The sequence below is a fragment of the Delphinus delphis genome, chromosome 4 (assembly GCF_949987515.2).
Source record: "Delphinus delphis chromosome 4, mDelDel1.2, whole genome shotgun sequence".
In the NCBI taxonomy this organism is placed as follows: domain Eukaryota; kingdom Metazoa; phylum Chordata; class Mammalia; order Artiodactyla; family Delphinidae; genus Delphinus; species Delphinus delphis.
Genome location: NC_082686.1, coordinates 38589104 through 38605241, shown reverse-complemented (window position 1 = coordinate 38605241; position 16138 = coordinate 38589104). Strand labels below are relative to the sequence as shown.

The 16138-nt window shown below is 35.1% G+C and overlaps 1 protein-coding gene across 2 annotated transcripts in view; it reads right to left on the bottom strand.

Moving 5' to 3' along the window:
• CADM2 (cell adhesion molecule 2) overlaps positions 1–16138 on the bottom strand; it is a 1062587-nt gene that overhangs the window by 148408 nt on the left and 898041 nt on the right. For both annotated transcript variants that reach the window (XM_060010480.1, XM_060010481.1), the window contains exon 5: positions 15514–15651. In XM_060010480.1, the coding sequence (XP_059866463.1) occupies positions 15514–15651 (138 nt within the window). The remainder of the gene's footprint in view (positions 1–15513; positions 15652–16138) is intronic.

Here is a 16138-nt window from a genome sequence, read left to right as displayed (position 1 = left end):
ATGTGATTTAAAACCCTGAAGAGTTCAAAGAAATTGAAGTAAAAACACATGCTTGAGCACACACATGTATACACATGTACACACACACACACAGGCACATGTATATTCCTCAGCTAATTCTTGGAAAGCCATGATTTACCCAATCTAATGAGAGAGCATGATTCATGATGTAGAGAAAAGGTGTGCAAAACAGAGGAAGAAGCAGATAGCTGGGTGTACTTATAGACAAAAAGAAGCTAAGTCACTATGAAGCCAGTCAATCAGTGAACTGTTTATATCCAGAGAATAACCTTTATGGCTAAAAATATGTTCTGTTGTGCTCCTTTCACTTGGCAATGGTCAGGAAAACCTTACAATAACCTCTTTTCACTTGAGAGTAGGTTGAGTGAACCTCAGTGCCATTAGCCAAACGTTTAGACATGAGAAGTCAACTTTCACTTGTTACCGCTTCTAAGAAAAGATTTTATATATTGTGCACTACATCCTTAGGCTGAATCAAAAAGATAATACCATCTGACTGGAAAAAAAAAAAAAACCTGACTCTGAGCCTGATGCCTCAGGGTAGTCACTATATTTGTGTAGATTATAATCTCCTTCCTTCTGAAGATTGAAAGATTTATTTTCTATTGAAAAAGGTGTTTTGTTGTAGGCCCAAAAGATGATAAAATATGGAATAAAATTTTTAAAAAGCCCATCCATTAGAGTAAACTCTATAAGAAAGTAAAAAAAATCTATCCATTTGAGTAAATTCTATAAGCAGCAGGCAAGTGTGACTCCTTTGAAACACCTGTGATGATGCAATTTTCTAGTCATCAAACAATTTATTTTATAAAATCTTGTAGCATTCAGCACATGTAAGAAAAAATAAACCTGCCCCTCATCAACCTCTTGTGAAAATGATTCATTTGCATCAGTAAAACATCTGTAATGTAAAATTAGCTTTCTGAATACAATGCTTCTCTCTCTCATAGTTTTGTTGATTATTTTTCAACAGGTTGTCTTGTTTCCTGAGCAACATATCACTTTTAAATTCCAACTATCCACTGGGACGTTCATAAGGTTCAATACCATTCACGTGTTCATAAAATTCATAAATAAATTACTATTTTTTTCATTTTTTCTTCTATTATTCTTCTCCCTTCTTATCTCTGATCTCTTTTGACTTTTACTGATCAAAGAATTAAATAATCATTTTTAGAAAGATCTGATTCATAAATTTCATAAAATATCTTCCTGGGTCCCAGGAAGATCATTTGTTTAAGATGATGGGAACAAGACCTTCTCTCCTCATATGCCACAAAAACCATAAAGAATTGCATTTCCATGAAGAATCTAAAGCTAATGAATGGGAGAGGCATCTTTCTTAGCACATGAAAAAGCCATAAAGTATCTTTTGGAAATAACCTGAGGAGAATTTGAACAGTGATTGAGTCCCTCCATTAGCAGATGTGAGCTAAAAAGCTAGTACCTTTGAATATTTATGTTATTATGATCTCAAGATTCTTTGTTGGCTGATGATTTCTGGATGACTGAGATTTGCACTTGCTTTAACCCTTAAGTTAAAAATGTTGATTAATAAAGAATGTTACAAGAGACAAGGAAGGACACTACATAATGATCAAGGGACAAATCCAAGAAGATATAACAATTATAAATATATATGCACCCAATATAGGAGCACCTCCATACATAAGGCATCTGCTAACAGCTATAAGAGGAAATCAACAGTAACACAATAATAGTGGGTGACTTTAACACCGCACTTACACCAATGGACAGATCATCCAAAATGAAAATAAATAGGGAAACAGAAGCTTTAAATGACACAATATACCAGATAGATTTAATAGATATTTATAGGACATACCATTCAAAAACAGCAGATTACACTTTCTTCTCAAGTGCGCATGGAACATTCTCCAGGATAGATCACATCTTGGGTAACAAATCAAGCCTCAGTAAATTTTAAAAAAATTGAAATCACATCAAGCATCTTTTCTGACCACAACGCTATGAGATTAGAAGTGAATTACAGGGAAAAAAATGTAAAAAACACAAACACATGGAGGCTAAACAATACATTTCTAAATAACCAAGAGATCACTGAAGAAATCAAAAAGGAAATCAAAAACTACCTAGAGACAAATGACAATGAAAACATAACGATCCAAAACCTATGGGACACAGCAAAAGCAGTTCTAAGAGGGAAGTTTATAGCTATACAAGCCACCTCAAGAAACAAGAAAAATCTCAAGTAAACACTCTAACCTTACACCCAAAGGAACTAGAGAAAGAAGAACAAACAAACCCCAAAGTTAGCAGAAGGAAAGAAATCATAAAGATCAGATTTGAAATAAATGAAAACGAAATGAAAGAAATGATAGCAAAGTCAATAAAACTACAAGCTGGTTCTTTGAGAAGATAAACAAAATTGATAAACCATTAGCCAGACTCATCAAGAAAAAGAGGGAGAGGACTCAAATCAATAAAATTAGAAATGAAAAAAGAGAAGTTACAACAGACACCGCAGAAATACAGAGCATCCTAAGAGACTACTACAACCAACTCTATGCCAATAAAATGGACAACCTGGAAGAAATAGACAGATACTTAGAAAGGTAAAACCTTCCAAGACTGAACCAGGAAGAAACAGAAAATATGAACAGATCAATCACAAATAATGAAATTGAAACTGTGATTAAAAATCTTCCAACAAATAAAAGTCCAGGACCAGATGACTTCACAGGTGAATTCTGTCAAACATTTAGAGAAGAGATAACACCCATCCTTCTCAAACTCTTCCAAAAAATTGCAGAGAAAGGAACACTCCCAAACTCATTCTATGAGGCCACCATTACCCTGATACCAAAACCAGAAAAAGATACTACAAAAAAAGAAAATTACAGCCCAATATCACTGATGAATATAGATGCAAAAATCCTCAACAAAATACTAGCAAACAGAATCCAACAACACGTTAAAAGTATCATACACCATGATCAAGTGGGATTTATCCTATGGAGGTAAGGATTCTTCAATATACCCAAATCAATCAATGTGATACACCATATTAACAAATTGAAGTATGAAAACCATATGGTCATCTCAATAGATCCAGAAAAAGCTTTTGACAAAATTCAACACCCATTTATGATAAAAAACTCTCCAGAAAGTGGGCATAGAGGGAAACTACCTCAACTTAATAAAGACCATATACGAGAAACCCACAGCAAACATCATTCTCAATGGTGAAAAACTGAAAGCATTTCCTCTAAGATCAGGAATGAGACAAGGATGTCCACTCTTACCACTATTATTCAACATAGTTTTGGAAGTCCTAGCCATGGCAATCAGAGAAGAAAAAGAAATAAAAGGAATACAAATTGGAAAAGAAGAAGTAAAACTGTCACTGTTTGCAGATGATATACTATACATAGAGAATCCTAAAAATGCCACCAGAAAAATACTAGAGCTAATCAATGAATCTGGTAAAGTTGCAGGATACAAAATTAATGCACAGAAATCTCTTATATTCCTATACATTAATGATGAAAAATCTGAAAGAGAAATTATGGAAACACTCTCCTTTACCATTGCAATATAAAGAATAAAATACCTAGGAATAAACCTACGTAGGGAGACAAAAGACCTGTAGGCAGAAAACTATAAGACACTGAAGAAAGAAATTAAAGATGACACCAACAGATGGAGAGATATACCATGTTCTTGGATTGGAAGAATCAATATTGTGAAAATGACTATACTACCCAAAGCAATCTACAGATTCAATGCAATCCCTATCAAATTACCAATGGCATTTTTTACGGAACTAGAACAAATCATCTTGTAATTTATATGGAGACACAAAAGACCCCAAATAGCCAAAGCAGTCTTGAGGGAAAAAAATGGAGCTGGAGCAATCAGACTTCCTGACTTCAGACTATACTACAAAGCTACAGCAATGAAGACAATACGGTACTGGCACAAAAACAGAAACATAGATCAATGGAACAAGATACAAAGGCCAGAGATAAACCCACACGCCTATGGTCAACTAATCTATGACAAAGGAGGCAAAGATATACAAAGGAGAAAAGACAGTCTCTTTAATAAGCTGTGCTGGGAAAACTGGACAGCTACATGTAAAAGAAAGAAATTAGAACACTCCCTAACACCATACACAAAAATAAACTCGAAATGGATTAGAGACCTAAATGTAAGACCGGACACGATAAAACTCTTAGAGGAAAACATAAGAAGAACACTGTTTGACATAACTCACAGCAAGATCTTCTTTGATCCACCTCCTAGAGTAATGGAAATAAAAACAAAAATAAACAAATGGGACCTACTCAAACTTCAAAGCTTTTGCACAGCAAAGAAAACTATAAACAAGACGAAAAGACAACCCTCAGAATGGGAGAAAATATTCCCAAATGAATCAACGGACAAAGGATTAATCTCCAAAATATATAAACAGCTCATTCAGCTCAATATTAAAGAAACAAACAACCCAATCCGAAAATGGACAGAAGACCTAAATAGACATTTCTCCAAAGAAGACATACAAATGGCCAAGAAGCACATGAAAAGCTGCTTAACATCACTAATTATTAGAGAAGTGCAAATCAAAAGTACAATGAGGTATCATCTCACACCAGTTAGGATGGCCATCATCAAAAAATCTAGAAACAATAAAATCTGGAGAGGGTGTGGAGAAAAGGGAGCCCTCTTGCACTGTTGGTGGGAATGTAAATGGATACAGCCACTATGGAGAACAGTATGGAGGTTCCTTAAAAAACTAAAAATAGAATTACCATATGATCCAGCAATCCCACTACTGGGCATATACCCAGAGAAAACCATAATTCAAAAAGGCACATTCACCCCAATATTCATTGCAGTACTATTTACAATAGCCAGGTCATGGAAACAACCTAAATGCCCATCGACAGATGAATGGATAAAGAAGACGTGGTACATATTTACAGTGGAATATTACTCAGCCTAAAAAAGGAATGAAATTGAGTCATTTGTTGAAATGTGGATGGATCTAGGGACTGTCATACAGAGTGAAGTAAGTCAGAAAGAGAAAAACAAATATCGTATATTAACGCATGAATGTGGAACCTAGAAAAATGGTACAGATGAACTGGTTTGCAGGGCAGAAGTTGAGACACAGATGTAGAGAACAAACGTATGGACACCGAGGGGGGAGAACCACGGTGGGGTGGGGATGGTGGTGTGCTGAATTGGCCATTGGGATTGACATGTATACATTGATGTGTATAAAATTGATGACTAAGAAGAAGCTGCAGTATAAAAAACAAAAAAAAAACAACTAATACTAAACTTTCTTTGGGTTATTTGTATGGAAATATGTTAATATAAATGTTTTAGACATTACATGAAATTTCTAAAAATCTTATATGTTCTGGTATAATGTTATAAGTCATAAGTCTAGTTATTACTTTAAAATGTATATCTCAGAAATAACTAAATTTCCTTGTCAATTGCATCATTATGAAATTTCATCAAATCTTTAACCATGGTCATTTTTAAGTCTTTTGTCATTTACAGACAATTCTGGATGTACTCTGATGCTTTTGCAAAAATGTTCCTATAAAAGGGTTTCATCTTCAAGGAATTCATGGAAAAGACTCTGACAAGTACAGGTTTCTGGTAACTGACTATACTGCTGAACTGAATGAATAAGCATTTTCAGAACTCTAATGGAAAACTGATGAATTCATAAAAGTGCTAACAAAAGTTCAAGATAAAAAAAATTAATTACATGGGACTGAGTGAACTGATGAGGATGATTATAATTTTTGTGACTTTATGTTTGAATTAAAAAAAAAATCCCACAAGGACTCAGAGGCAAAAAATACACAAATCAATTTTCACTGCAAAGTAAAGGAGCTGTTACACTGGAGGATTACTGGACTGAATGTCAATATTATGACATAGTATGAGTGTGTTTCGTGTTTGGTAATTGCAATCATTGTTGCTTTTGTTGTGGTCATCCATTTACAATGCTTGGTGTCAGTTGATTTATTTCTTGTAAAAATAAAATACAGTGTGTGTGTGTGTGTGTGTGTGTGTGTGTGTGTGTGTGTGTGTGAATAAATAAATAAATAAAACTGTTGATTAAAAACATGAATTAACAACAAAGAAAAACATTATTTTGTTGATAGAGTGTTCATTCTTGACAATAAGTAAAATCCAGTCAAAGATTTATACTTACTTATCTCATTATATACATGCTGGAACTTTTCTTTCCATTCCCACAATAATGTATAACAGCACTGAATTTCTATAGCTAAATCAAATAATTTTTACCTTTAAAACTAGCAGAATGATTAATCTAAAATATTTTGTCAAAGTGAGTATGGATACATTTTACACTTATTCATGTTCATCCCCTTAAATGTATTATATCATCTTAAAACAAATAAGCAATCAGACAAAATTAAAACATACTACCATTTAGATAAAAGTATTATTTCTCTACATTTCAAAAACAAAGGCAAAATAACTTTAGCTTCTAGCCTAGCAGAATAACAAAGTTGGATTTACCTCTTATCTGTAAACAAGAGTTTTCAAGATATTGAACATAACAATAATGGACAGTTATCCCAGAGAGATGGAAAATGAATGAGATAAACCCTAAAATTTGTCCCTTCTTAATGCCTTGAGAGATTTTCTAGACTGTGGTGTGTGGAGGGAAATCCATGCAGACCCTGGTGGCCTCCCTGAGTTATGCTGATGGAGCTGGGTGTCTAAGAAGGCCACAGCAGCTAGAGTTTATAGGGCAGAGTATCAAAAATGAAAGAGCTACACAAAGAGATGACTCCAGACAACTGCAGTGTCCCTCACAGTATTTGGCAAAGTAATTATTGATCCGTGTATCTGTGTGAAGAAAGTGTTTGGGGCTAGGACAAGAACTATCAAAAAAGGATTAGAGGAAATAGTACATGATGCTTACACAGGCAGGGAATAATGCCTGTTCTAACTAACCTGACTGAAAAAAACTCATAATTGGTACTCTGGGCACTCAGAGGATTTTATCTGAGTAATGAGAATTAAGTAATTCTAAGAATAAAAGTTGCTCTGGTCCCACCTAAGAAATTTAAAAGAAGCTCTGAAAGCATTAAACTCTAAATTACTTAACCAGAACAAAGCTTAAGAATACTTAGAGGAATAGGAGAACATTCAGTACCAGAAAGGTAAAACTTATAATGTCTGGAATCCAATCAAAAAATACTCTGCATTCAAAGAAGCAGGAAAATGCTATCTATAATGAGATCAATCAATCTATCAAAACTGACCTAGAAATAATACAGCTGAGAGAAAGAAAAGACAAGTGCATTGAAAATATAAAATCACTCAAAATACAGGCAAAACCTAAAAATATGAAATTTTTAGAAGTAATTCTTTGTGATCTTGGATTAGGCAAAAACATCTTACATATAATACCAAAACATGATTCAAAAAAGTAAAAAAATAATAATACTAAAATTTAAAAGTTGGATTTCATGAAGGAGTACAACCACTTTGAAAAATCGTTTGGCAATGCCTTTAAAAATTAAACATGTATCTTCTATATGACCCAGCCATTCTGCTCTTAGGCATTTACACAAGAGAAATAAGAGCATAGATACATGCAAAGACTTACACCCAAATGTTTATAGCAGCTTTACTGCAATGGCCCCAAACTGTAAACAACCCAAATGTCTATCCCCAGATAAATGGATAAACAAATTATAGTACAGATACATACAATAGAATATGAATCAGCAATAGACAGCAACAACCTTTATATATGCAACATGGATGAATCTCAGAATATTCATCCTGAGGGAAATAAATCAAAGAGTATGTACTATATGATTTGATTTATATAAAATTCTAGAAAATGTAATCTATAATGACATACAGTAGAATAGTGGTTTCCTGGAAGTGAGATGGGGGGTGGGCAAAGAAGGCCAGGAGGAAGGAATTATGAAGGTGTATGAACAAACTTTTGTAGATGATGAATATGTTCATTATCTTGATCATAGTGATGGTCTCATCACCATATACACTTGTGAAATAATACCAAACTGCACACATAAAATATGTGTAGATTGTTTTTAGTCCATTATATCTCAATAAAGTTGCTTTTAAAAAATAAAACATTTTTTAAAAGTTTCTCAAAGAGTTTTGGTGATCATTTGCTTTCATCAGCCATTCACACTCAGATGAAACAACTGTTTTATCTCTTTCCAGGAAGATGTTCTATGTATCTCATTGTATCTTGAGAGAGTCTTGAGGTAATACAGTCAACAGCATTTGGAAAACCCCAAGTGGTATGTACACACACACACACACACACACACACACACACACACCTCACTTACAGGTATTACTAATGCTATTTCTTTTTCTCATTTAATACGGGGTCTAACATGATTCATATTTAAATGGCAAGGACACTCTCAAAGCGGTAAGTTTAAACAAAAGAACTCAAAAAAATCATTGATATATGGTATACTCTGTAAGTTTACACACTAACACTTTTAATTAATCCTTATCACACATGATACAGGAGCTTTAAGCTCAGGACACACAAATATCTCCTTTTTATTTTCTTTTGTGTTTAGCTCAAGAGAATTCACAATCTCTGTATTACATGTTAGTATTTCACTTATTTAAATTAAGGCTCTGTGCAACTGACATTAAATGAAGTATTAGGCCAAAACTAGTTTTACAACACCAGGGAGAGTATTTAAATTAAATATATAATTACTGTTTCTCAAAGTAGATTCCACAAAGTTCAATGCAAGAAACACAAAACAAATTTTAAAAATCATATGGCCAAAGAATACTGCTAAGATGTTGTCTAACAGAAATTTGCATTAATTCTCAGAAATGTTAAAGCACTAAAGTGCATTTTGATTTAGTTTTAGAGAATCTCCCTCTAAGAATAGATTCATAAAGGACATAGAATATCGAGTCATTTTCTAAACTTATTAGATTAGGACCTCCTTTCTTTCTTTCTTTGAATATCTATTAATACTTGGCTTACTGGTCTCTAATTCTATGCATTCTCAAACTATAGTGAGCCTAAGCGTCAACAGAGGTACTTAATAAATATTAGGACTTCTAGGCTTGACAGCCAGAAATTCTGATTTTAAAGGTCTACATTGAGACCAGGAATCTTCATTTTTCTAACTAGTACCTCAGGTGATTCTAATCCGAACAGTCTAAAGGCTACATTTTAAGAAACACAACATTCAGAAATTCACTCTCAAGTTTCCAAACGCTGAAAAATTATCTACTAAGTAGCTTATAGTACAATTATACTATATTTAGCCAACTTGAAAATGAGCTGCTGCATTATTTTTGATTAACACTAAAGTGTATGTGAAGAGTCCTGTTCACACAGGGCAACACAGCTAAAGTCAGTTTAAGCCTGATGGTCCAACATTTGAATCAAACAATGTACGCGAAGTAAATAACACTTGTAGAATACAGGCAATACTATTAGGCACTGACAAAGCTTCAGTGACTCCCCACAAAGTCAGGCTTTGATGAATATGCAGGTTACTACATAGCATGATTCTTAGGATCAGAAGGAAGTACTGAGAGGGTTTCTGTTGGGAGTGTGCTGCACAAATAAAGGGTAATAACTATTTATAAAGGCTAAAACTAAAAATGTCCTTCATAAGAGATGATAGACCTTTGTGTTGTCAGAATCCCTTTCTTAATCATAAGTCACCTAACTCCAAAAGCCTGCTAAGTTTAACTTTTAGATTCTACCAATATATAGTTACTTCAACCTCAAAGAATAAACATATTATCATTTATTTCTGAACTAATTTCTCCTAATGCCTTTCTTATTTCCACATGTTCACTAACCAAGTTGTGTTGGCACCCAAATTGTGTTGTCTTTGACCCTTGTTTTTGCTCCACCTCCCAGACTCATTCACCAAGTTTACCTGGAATTTGTCTTCTCTTTTAAATCCATCCATTTAAAAAAATGCCATTTCATCCATTAGTTCAGGGCCTTACTAATTCATGTTTGAAATGTCCCTTAAATATTCTTCCAGCCTTCAGCTTTCTTCCCCAGTTCAAGTGCTGGGTCTTAGAATTGGAATATTCAAGCTCATTCTTTGTCAGATGTGTGACTATGAGAAATCATTCTGCCTTTCTGGATCTCAGTTTCCTGCTACCGGTGCATAATAAATGATTAAAAGCTTAGTGTCCTAAAGCAATATGCATTTATTATCTCACAATTTCTATGGATTAAGAGTCCAGATAGGGCTTATCCTGGTCCTTTTCTCAGTGTCACCAGGCTGAAATCATGGTATTGGCTGAGGCTGTGATTCCCATGTAGGTTTTAGAGTCCTCTACAAACTCACTGATTGTTGGCAAATTTACTTCCTTGATGCTGTATGTCCGAGGTCCCCATTTTCTCACTAGCTGCCACTCAGGAACAGCTTTCAGCTCCTAGAGGTCACCCAGAGTTCTTTGTCACATGGCCCCTATAGACAGTACACACATGGCTATTTGCTTTCTTCCAGGCCAGGAGGAGGATGTCTGACTCTTTAATCTTTTATAAAAACTTCACCTCATTATGTCAGGTTTCCCTTAGTAATCTCCCTTTGATGAACTCAAAAGGGATCCATAATTATATCTGTAAAATCCCTTTTGCCATGTAAGGTAACATGATCAACATGATCAAGGCAGTGATATCACATATATTCTCAAATCCTGCCTACACTCCAGGGGAAAAGATTATACAAAAATGTGGGTCATTGAGGGTTCTCATAGAATTCTGCCTAACACATTCATGTAAAAGCTAGTTGGCTGGAAAAGAAAAGCTTAAGATTTTATGATGATAACTACTCAAACTACAAGTTACTAAACTTACATATGGAATGGAAAGTTTATACAAGTTCTCAGGGCACTGATAGATTTAGGAAGGCAATACACATTTTTTTCCTACACTAAATGGCAATATTTCCAACTTCCTAGCTACACAGAAGATTAAAAGCTACAGTGAAACCCCCTGCAGTTTTGAATACAGAGCTGCCCAGAGGCACCAAAGGGATTTCTGAGTCAGACTCATCAGGAGGAAAAAGGAGAGTCAGATGAAAATTATGATCATTCATTCCACCGTTTAAAGCATACAGAAGAAAGTGTTTCACCACTGCCTACAGAATAAATTCCAAACTCCTTAATCTGGAGTAAAAGATCTTCCATGACTTAACTGGCCCCTACCTTCCCATTTATCTCTCGTGTCTGTATCAAACAGAAAGTTTCAGTTCCTTCAAACAATCACATGCTTTTACCCTGCATAAACACATGGTTTCTTTCTTTACAATGCTCTACCACCTACTTTTACCCACAACCCATACAGTGAATTCCATTCATCATTTAAGATCCACTTATTCATTTAACATATACTTACTGAGTACTCTCATTTACCTCTGCCACAAAGTAGGGCACATCTCTGCTTCTTGTTTTGTACAAAAACTGTAGCCAGTTCATATGTCTGTTACTATACTTGTTAGATCTTATGTTTATATGTCCATCCCCCAAAAGTGAATACCTTAAAGAAATAATTCTGTTTTGGTTATATTTCTAGGACTAATTCAGGGATTGTTACAACTCACCAGTCATGGTTTGCTCAAGATAGTAATAATAATGATAATGATAATAATAATATCTAAAATATATTCAGTGATTCCTTATACTGTGAAAACACTTTATACATATTGGCTTGTATGAAATCCTTGCAATAGCACTTTGAGGCAAGCTTTATGATCCTCATTTATTAGATGAGGAAACTAAAGTTCAGAGACAGAGGCAAGACTTCAATATGTTACTGATACTTCTCAACATTCTGTTCTCTATACACCAGTGTGGTCTCCAAACAGGAGCATCATTATCACTCACAAATTCAACACACTGCTAAATATATATGTTCTCGGTTTCCAACCCAGATGTACTCAGTCAGAAAATCTGGGGTCAGGCCCCTATAATCTGAGTTTTAACAGGCCCTGGAGGTGATGATGGTGCCTGCTAAAGTTTGAGAACCATGCTGTATAATCTAACATGGAAATATCCTGGCCAAGAAAATGTGATCAGCTAGGACTATGAAACAACTTTCTCCCAGAAACTTGGTGATTAAATTCATATGTTAGATAATAATGGAGAAAAAATGTACAGAACAATGACTCCTCCTGAAATCAGAAGTCACTCTGAAAGCCCCTACCTCTATCATACAGAGTCTGAAACTTAACACAGTGTCAATATGCTGAACTGGCCAGTGCTTAGTTAAAACGTATGGAAAATAATACTTTCCCTTGACTGGAATAACTACTTTGGGATTTACATAATGTTATATATTCCTCTTTATAGTAAAGTATTCTTCATAGCTGGTTTTATCACCCCAAAGGCATTTTAAACATCTCCAGGTCAAGGTTCTTGTTTTCTTCATTTGGATATTCACTCATGCACCGTAGAATGCTGCATAATTGGGACACATTTTAACAATTTCTTATCGAATTGAATTTAACTGGATTTGATTAGCCTACCTTTTCCAATTCTTTATACTAGGGAGTGTCTTTTTAAAAAATCTCAAGTGATAATATAGTAAAAATTGTTACATGATAATAGGAAGTCAAATTTTGATTTCTGAAAAGACAAGAGTGCAAGATAAGGATAGAACACTCCTTTCAGTGAGGTGTATCTGCTGAGGGATTTTAGAGCGAACTTTCACTTCACGTGTATAGAGCACAGCAATAATAATGAACGTGCATTCTGTATAGAATACTAAATGCAGCATATTTGCCTATACACCTATAAAAACATTTTAGAGAACTCAGGAAGTTCACCATATCATTGTAAAGACAAACTATGTAAACATGCAAAATAAGAGTTATGAACAAATAAAGAGCTATATAGATGAATTCAAGTGTAGGAATAATAAATGCTCTATTAATGGCCATGCATTGAAGAACACAGAAAAAACAAAGCTTCACTACTTCTGAGTAGAACACAGAACCAAATGCTGATTCTGTATATGGTTTTCTCTTGATTTTCATTCTAGATTCAGATGATTTTAAAGTATAGTGTTTATAAGATCAAAATTTCATCTTTTTACATATAAACAAAAGTCCCCTCTCTACCTAGTTTATGAATAAATCTGGCATTCAGAGCAGAAGCCAAATTTGTCAAAAATTAAGATATTTTATAAAAATGTTTTTAATGAAAACATTATGCGTTTTTCATAAGGCTACAACGTTAAAAACAATCAACCAATATTAATGACTAGTATGTTAGTCTCTGACCTCCCTGAGGATATATTTATCCGAAACACAAATAAAATGGTAAGAAATTAAGAGAAACTAACTCACTAACTAATTATGTCAAAATTCAGAAAGAGATGCATGTAGGTAATAAAACAATTTAACCGAAGGAGAGTATTTAAGAAGAACATTCTAACATAAACCAAGCCTTTCACATAGAAAACCATCTGATTTGTAAGAATTCACTGCCAGGAGCTTTCTTATAGGCCAAGGAAATCGGATTTTAAACTAATCCTCCAGGTTAGGACTTTCAATCAGAAATGCTTACGCAGAAAAAGTGGCTGGATTAGAACCTTGTCATAGTAAGATAACTCTGGATACAGTGTAGAGGGTCCATTTAGAAAAGCTCCAACCAAGACTAGACATTTAACACACTAACTTAAACAAATATATCCTAAAGGCAGAATTAGAATGGATGGTACTGAGCCCTGGCAGAATATAAGAGCAAGTTTAACTTAGCAAAGTGATGTATCTAACTTGTGAAATGGGTGCTTGTACTTCTCCAAAGTTAGTCCAATAAAATGTATTTATTAGAAGTTCTAAAGTAAAGGTAGTAATTATGGATAAATTACAGATAGTTCCTTGTTTGGGGAAAAAAATATAAAGAGAGAAAGTAATTAAAATAGAAAAGAGGTAGAATAATTGTATGGACTGTAAACCCATAATTTCTTAGTAATATAGGCAATTCTACCTGTTGAGCCTCCAATCCTAAGTAAGATACTTGAATTACAAGTTAAAATAATCAGAATGGTTTGCATCAATCTATCTCCTAGAAGGTTACCTTGAGAATAATACATATTACTATATAAATAGGAAAAATTTTTAACAAGCATAATAGATGATTCTTATATTTGGGTTTTAATGTACATGTGATGTCAGGTCCAAGATTTCTGTATGTGGGGTACAAAAACCACTACCAGACTTACTAGCCATCTCCTCTATAAACTTCTTAATCCACCCTAAAAGACTGTGTGTGCACGTGTGTGTTTAAGTGTATGAAGAGCAGAATTATGCTGAATATTTACATTTCTGTGCATTTTTACTGAGACAAGCACATTATTTTACCCTGTGTGAGAGCTACTGAAAAACAGATTTATTGATGTTTAGCTAGTTTTATTCCCAAAACTTTGTATTTTCAGAACCAACAAGTTGAAGAAATAATTCATGGAGTTTCTCTGTCTATAATCTAAATACTACAGATGAGCTCTGAAATAATCACATCTAACATGAACACTTAGCACTTGCTATTGTCAAGCACGAATCTACGTGTTTTTTATATATTAACTTATTTCTCCAAGTTTCCCACTAGATATATATCATTTTTTTTTTTAAGATTTGTTATTTATTTATTTATTTAATCTATTTTTGGCGGCGTAGGGTCTTAGTTGCCGCGCGCAGGCTCCTCCTTGAGGCATGCTAAACATTCGTTGCAATGCTCGGGCTCTTTGTTGCGGTGCGCGGCCTTCTCTCTAGTTGTGGTGTGCGGGTTTTCTCTTCTCTAGTTGTGGTGCACAGGCTCCAGGGCGTGTGGACTCTGTAGTTTGGGGCCCTCAGGCTCTCTAGTTAAGGCGCTTGAGCTCAGTAGGTGTGGTGCACGGGCTTAGTTGCCCCGCGGAATGTGGGATCTTAGTTCCCTGACCAGGGATCAAACCCACGTCCCCTGCGTTATAAGGTGGATCCTTTACCACTAGATCACCAGGAAAGTCTCTAGATATATATCATTTTAAAACTATTTTACGTAAGAGAAAAATGGGGGCACACAGTTGATATTAATATACCTTGTAAAATTACCTAATTTAAGGTAAATCTGGTTCAAATTACACTTAATCAGAAAGTGACTGTGGTTTGAAAAGGAAAATGTAGGGCTTCCCTTGTGGCACAGTGGTTGAGAGTCTGCCTGCCGATGCAGGGGACATGGGCCCCGGTCCAGGAAGATCCCACATGCCGCGGAGTGGCTGGGCCCATGAGCCATGGCCGCTGAGCCCGCGCGCCCGGAGCCTGTGCTCCGCAACGGGAGAGGCCACAACAGTCACAGGCCCGCGTACCGCAAAAAAAAAAAAAGAAAAGGAAAATGTAAAATGCCCTGGATCTAACACTTCACACTAGTTTCAGCACATTAATTTTGATTTGGAGACCTTTCCCCATTCCTTACCTTTAATCTCTTTGTCATTTTTGAACCATCTTATATCAGCTGCAGGTTTACTACCAGACGTTTTACAAGTCAGCTGCATCAAGTCTCCCTCCATAACTGGGGATGAAAATCCACTAATTTGAGGCTTCTCAGGAACACCTGAAATTTAAGCAAATGAATGAAATAAACATTAATCTCCAGGGTTGATTTGTTCTTACGACTACTACTTTCAGAAGCAAAGCTAAACTGGGTGTATAACTGACAATAACTTCAATCAAGAATAATAAACCAGGGCTTCCCTGGTGGTGCAGTGGTTGAGAGTCTGCCTGCCGATGCAGGGGACACGGGTTCGTGCTCCGGTCTGGGAAGATCCCACATGCCGCGGAGTGGCTAGGCCCGTGAGCCATGACCACTGAGCCTGTGCATCCGGAGCCTGTGCTCCGCAATGGGAGAGGCCACAACAGTGAGAGGCCCGTGTACCGCAAAAAATAAAAATAAAAATAATGATAATAAACCAAAACATAATAATAATAAACTGCTATATAATAAAATAAATGACAAAATATATAAAAAATATATAGCGAGATATATATACACATACATACAAACACATATGTGTCTGTGTAAATATGCATATGTGTGTGTA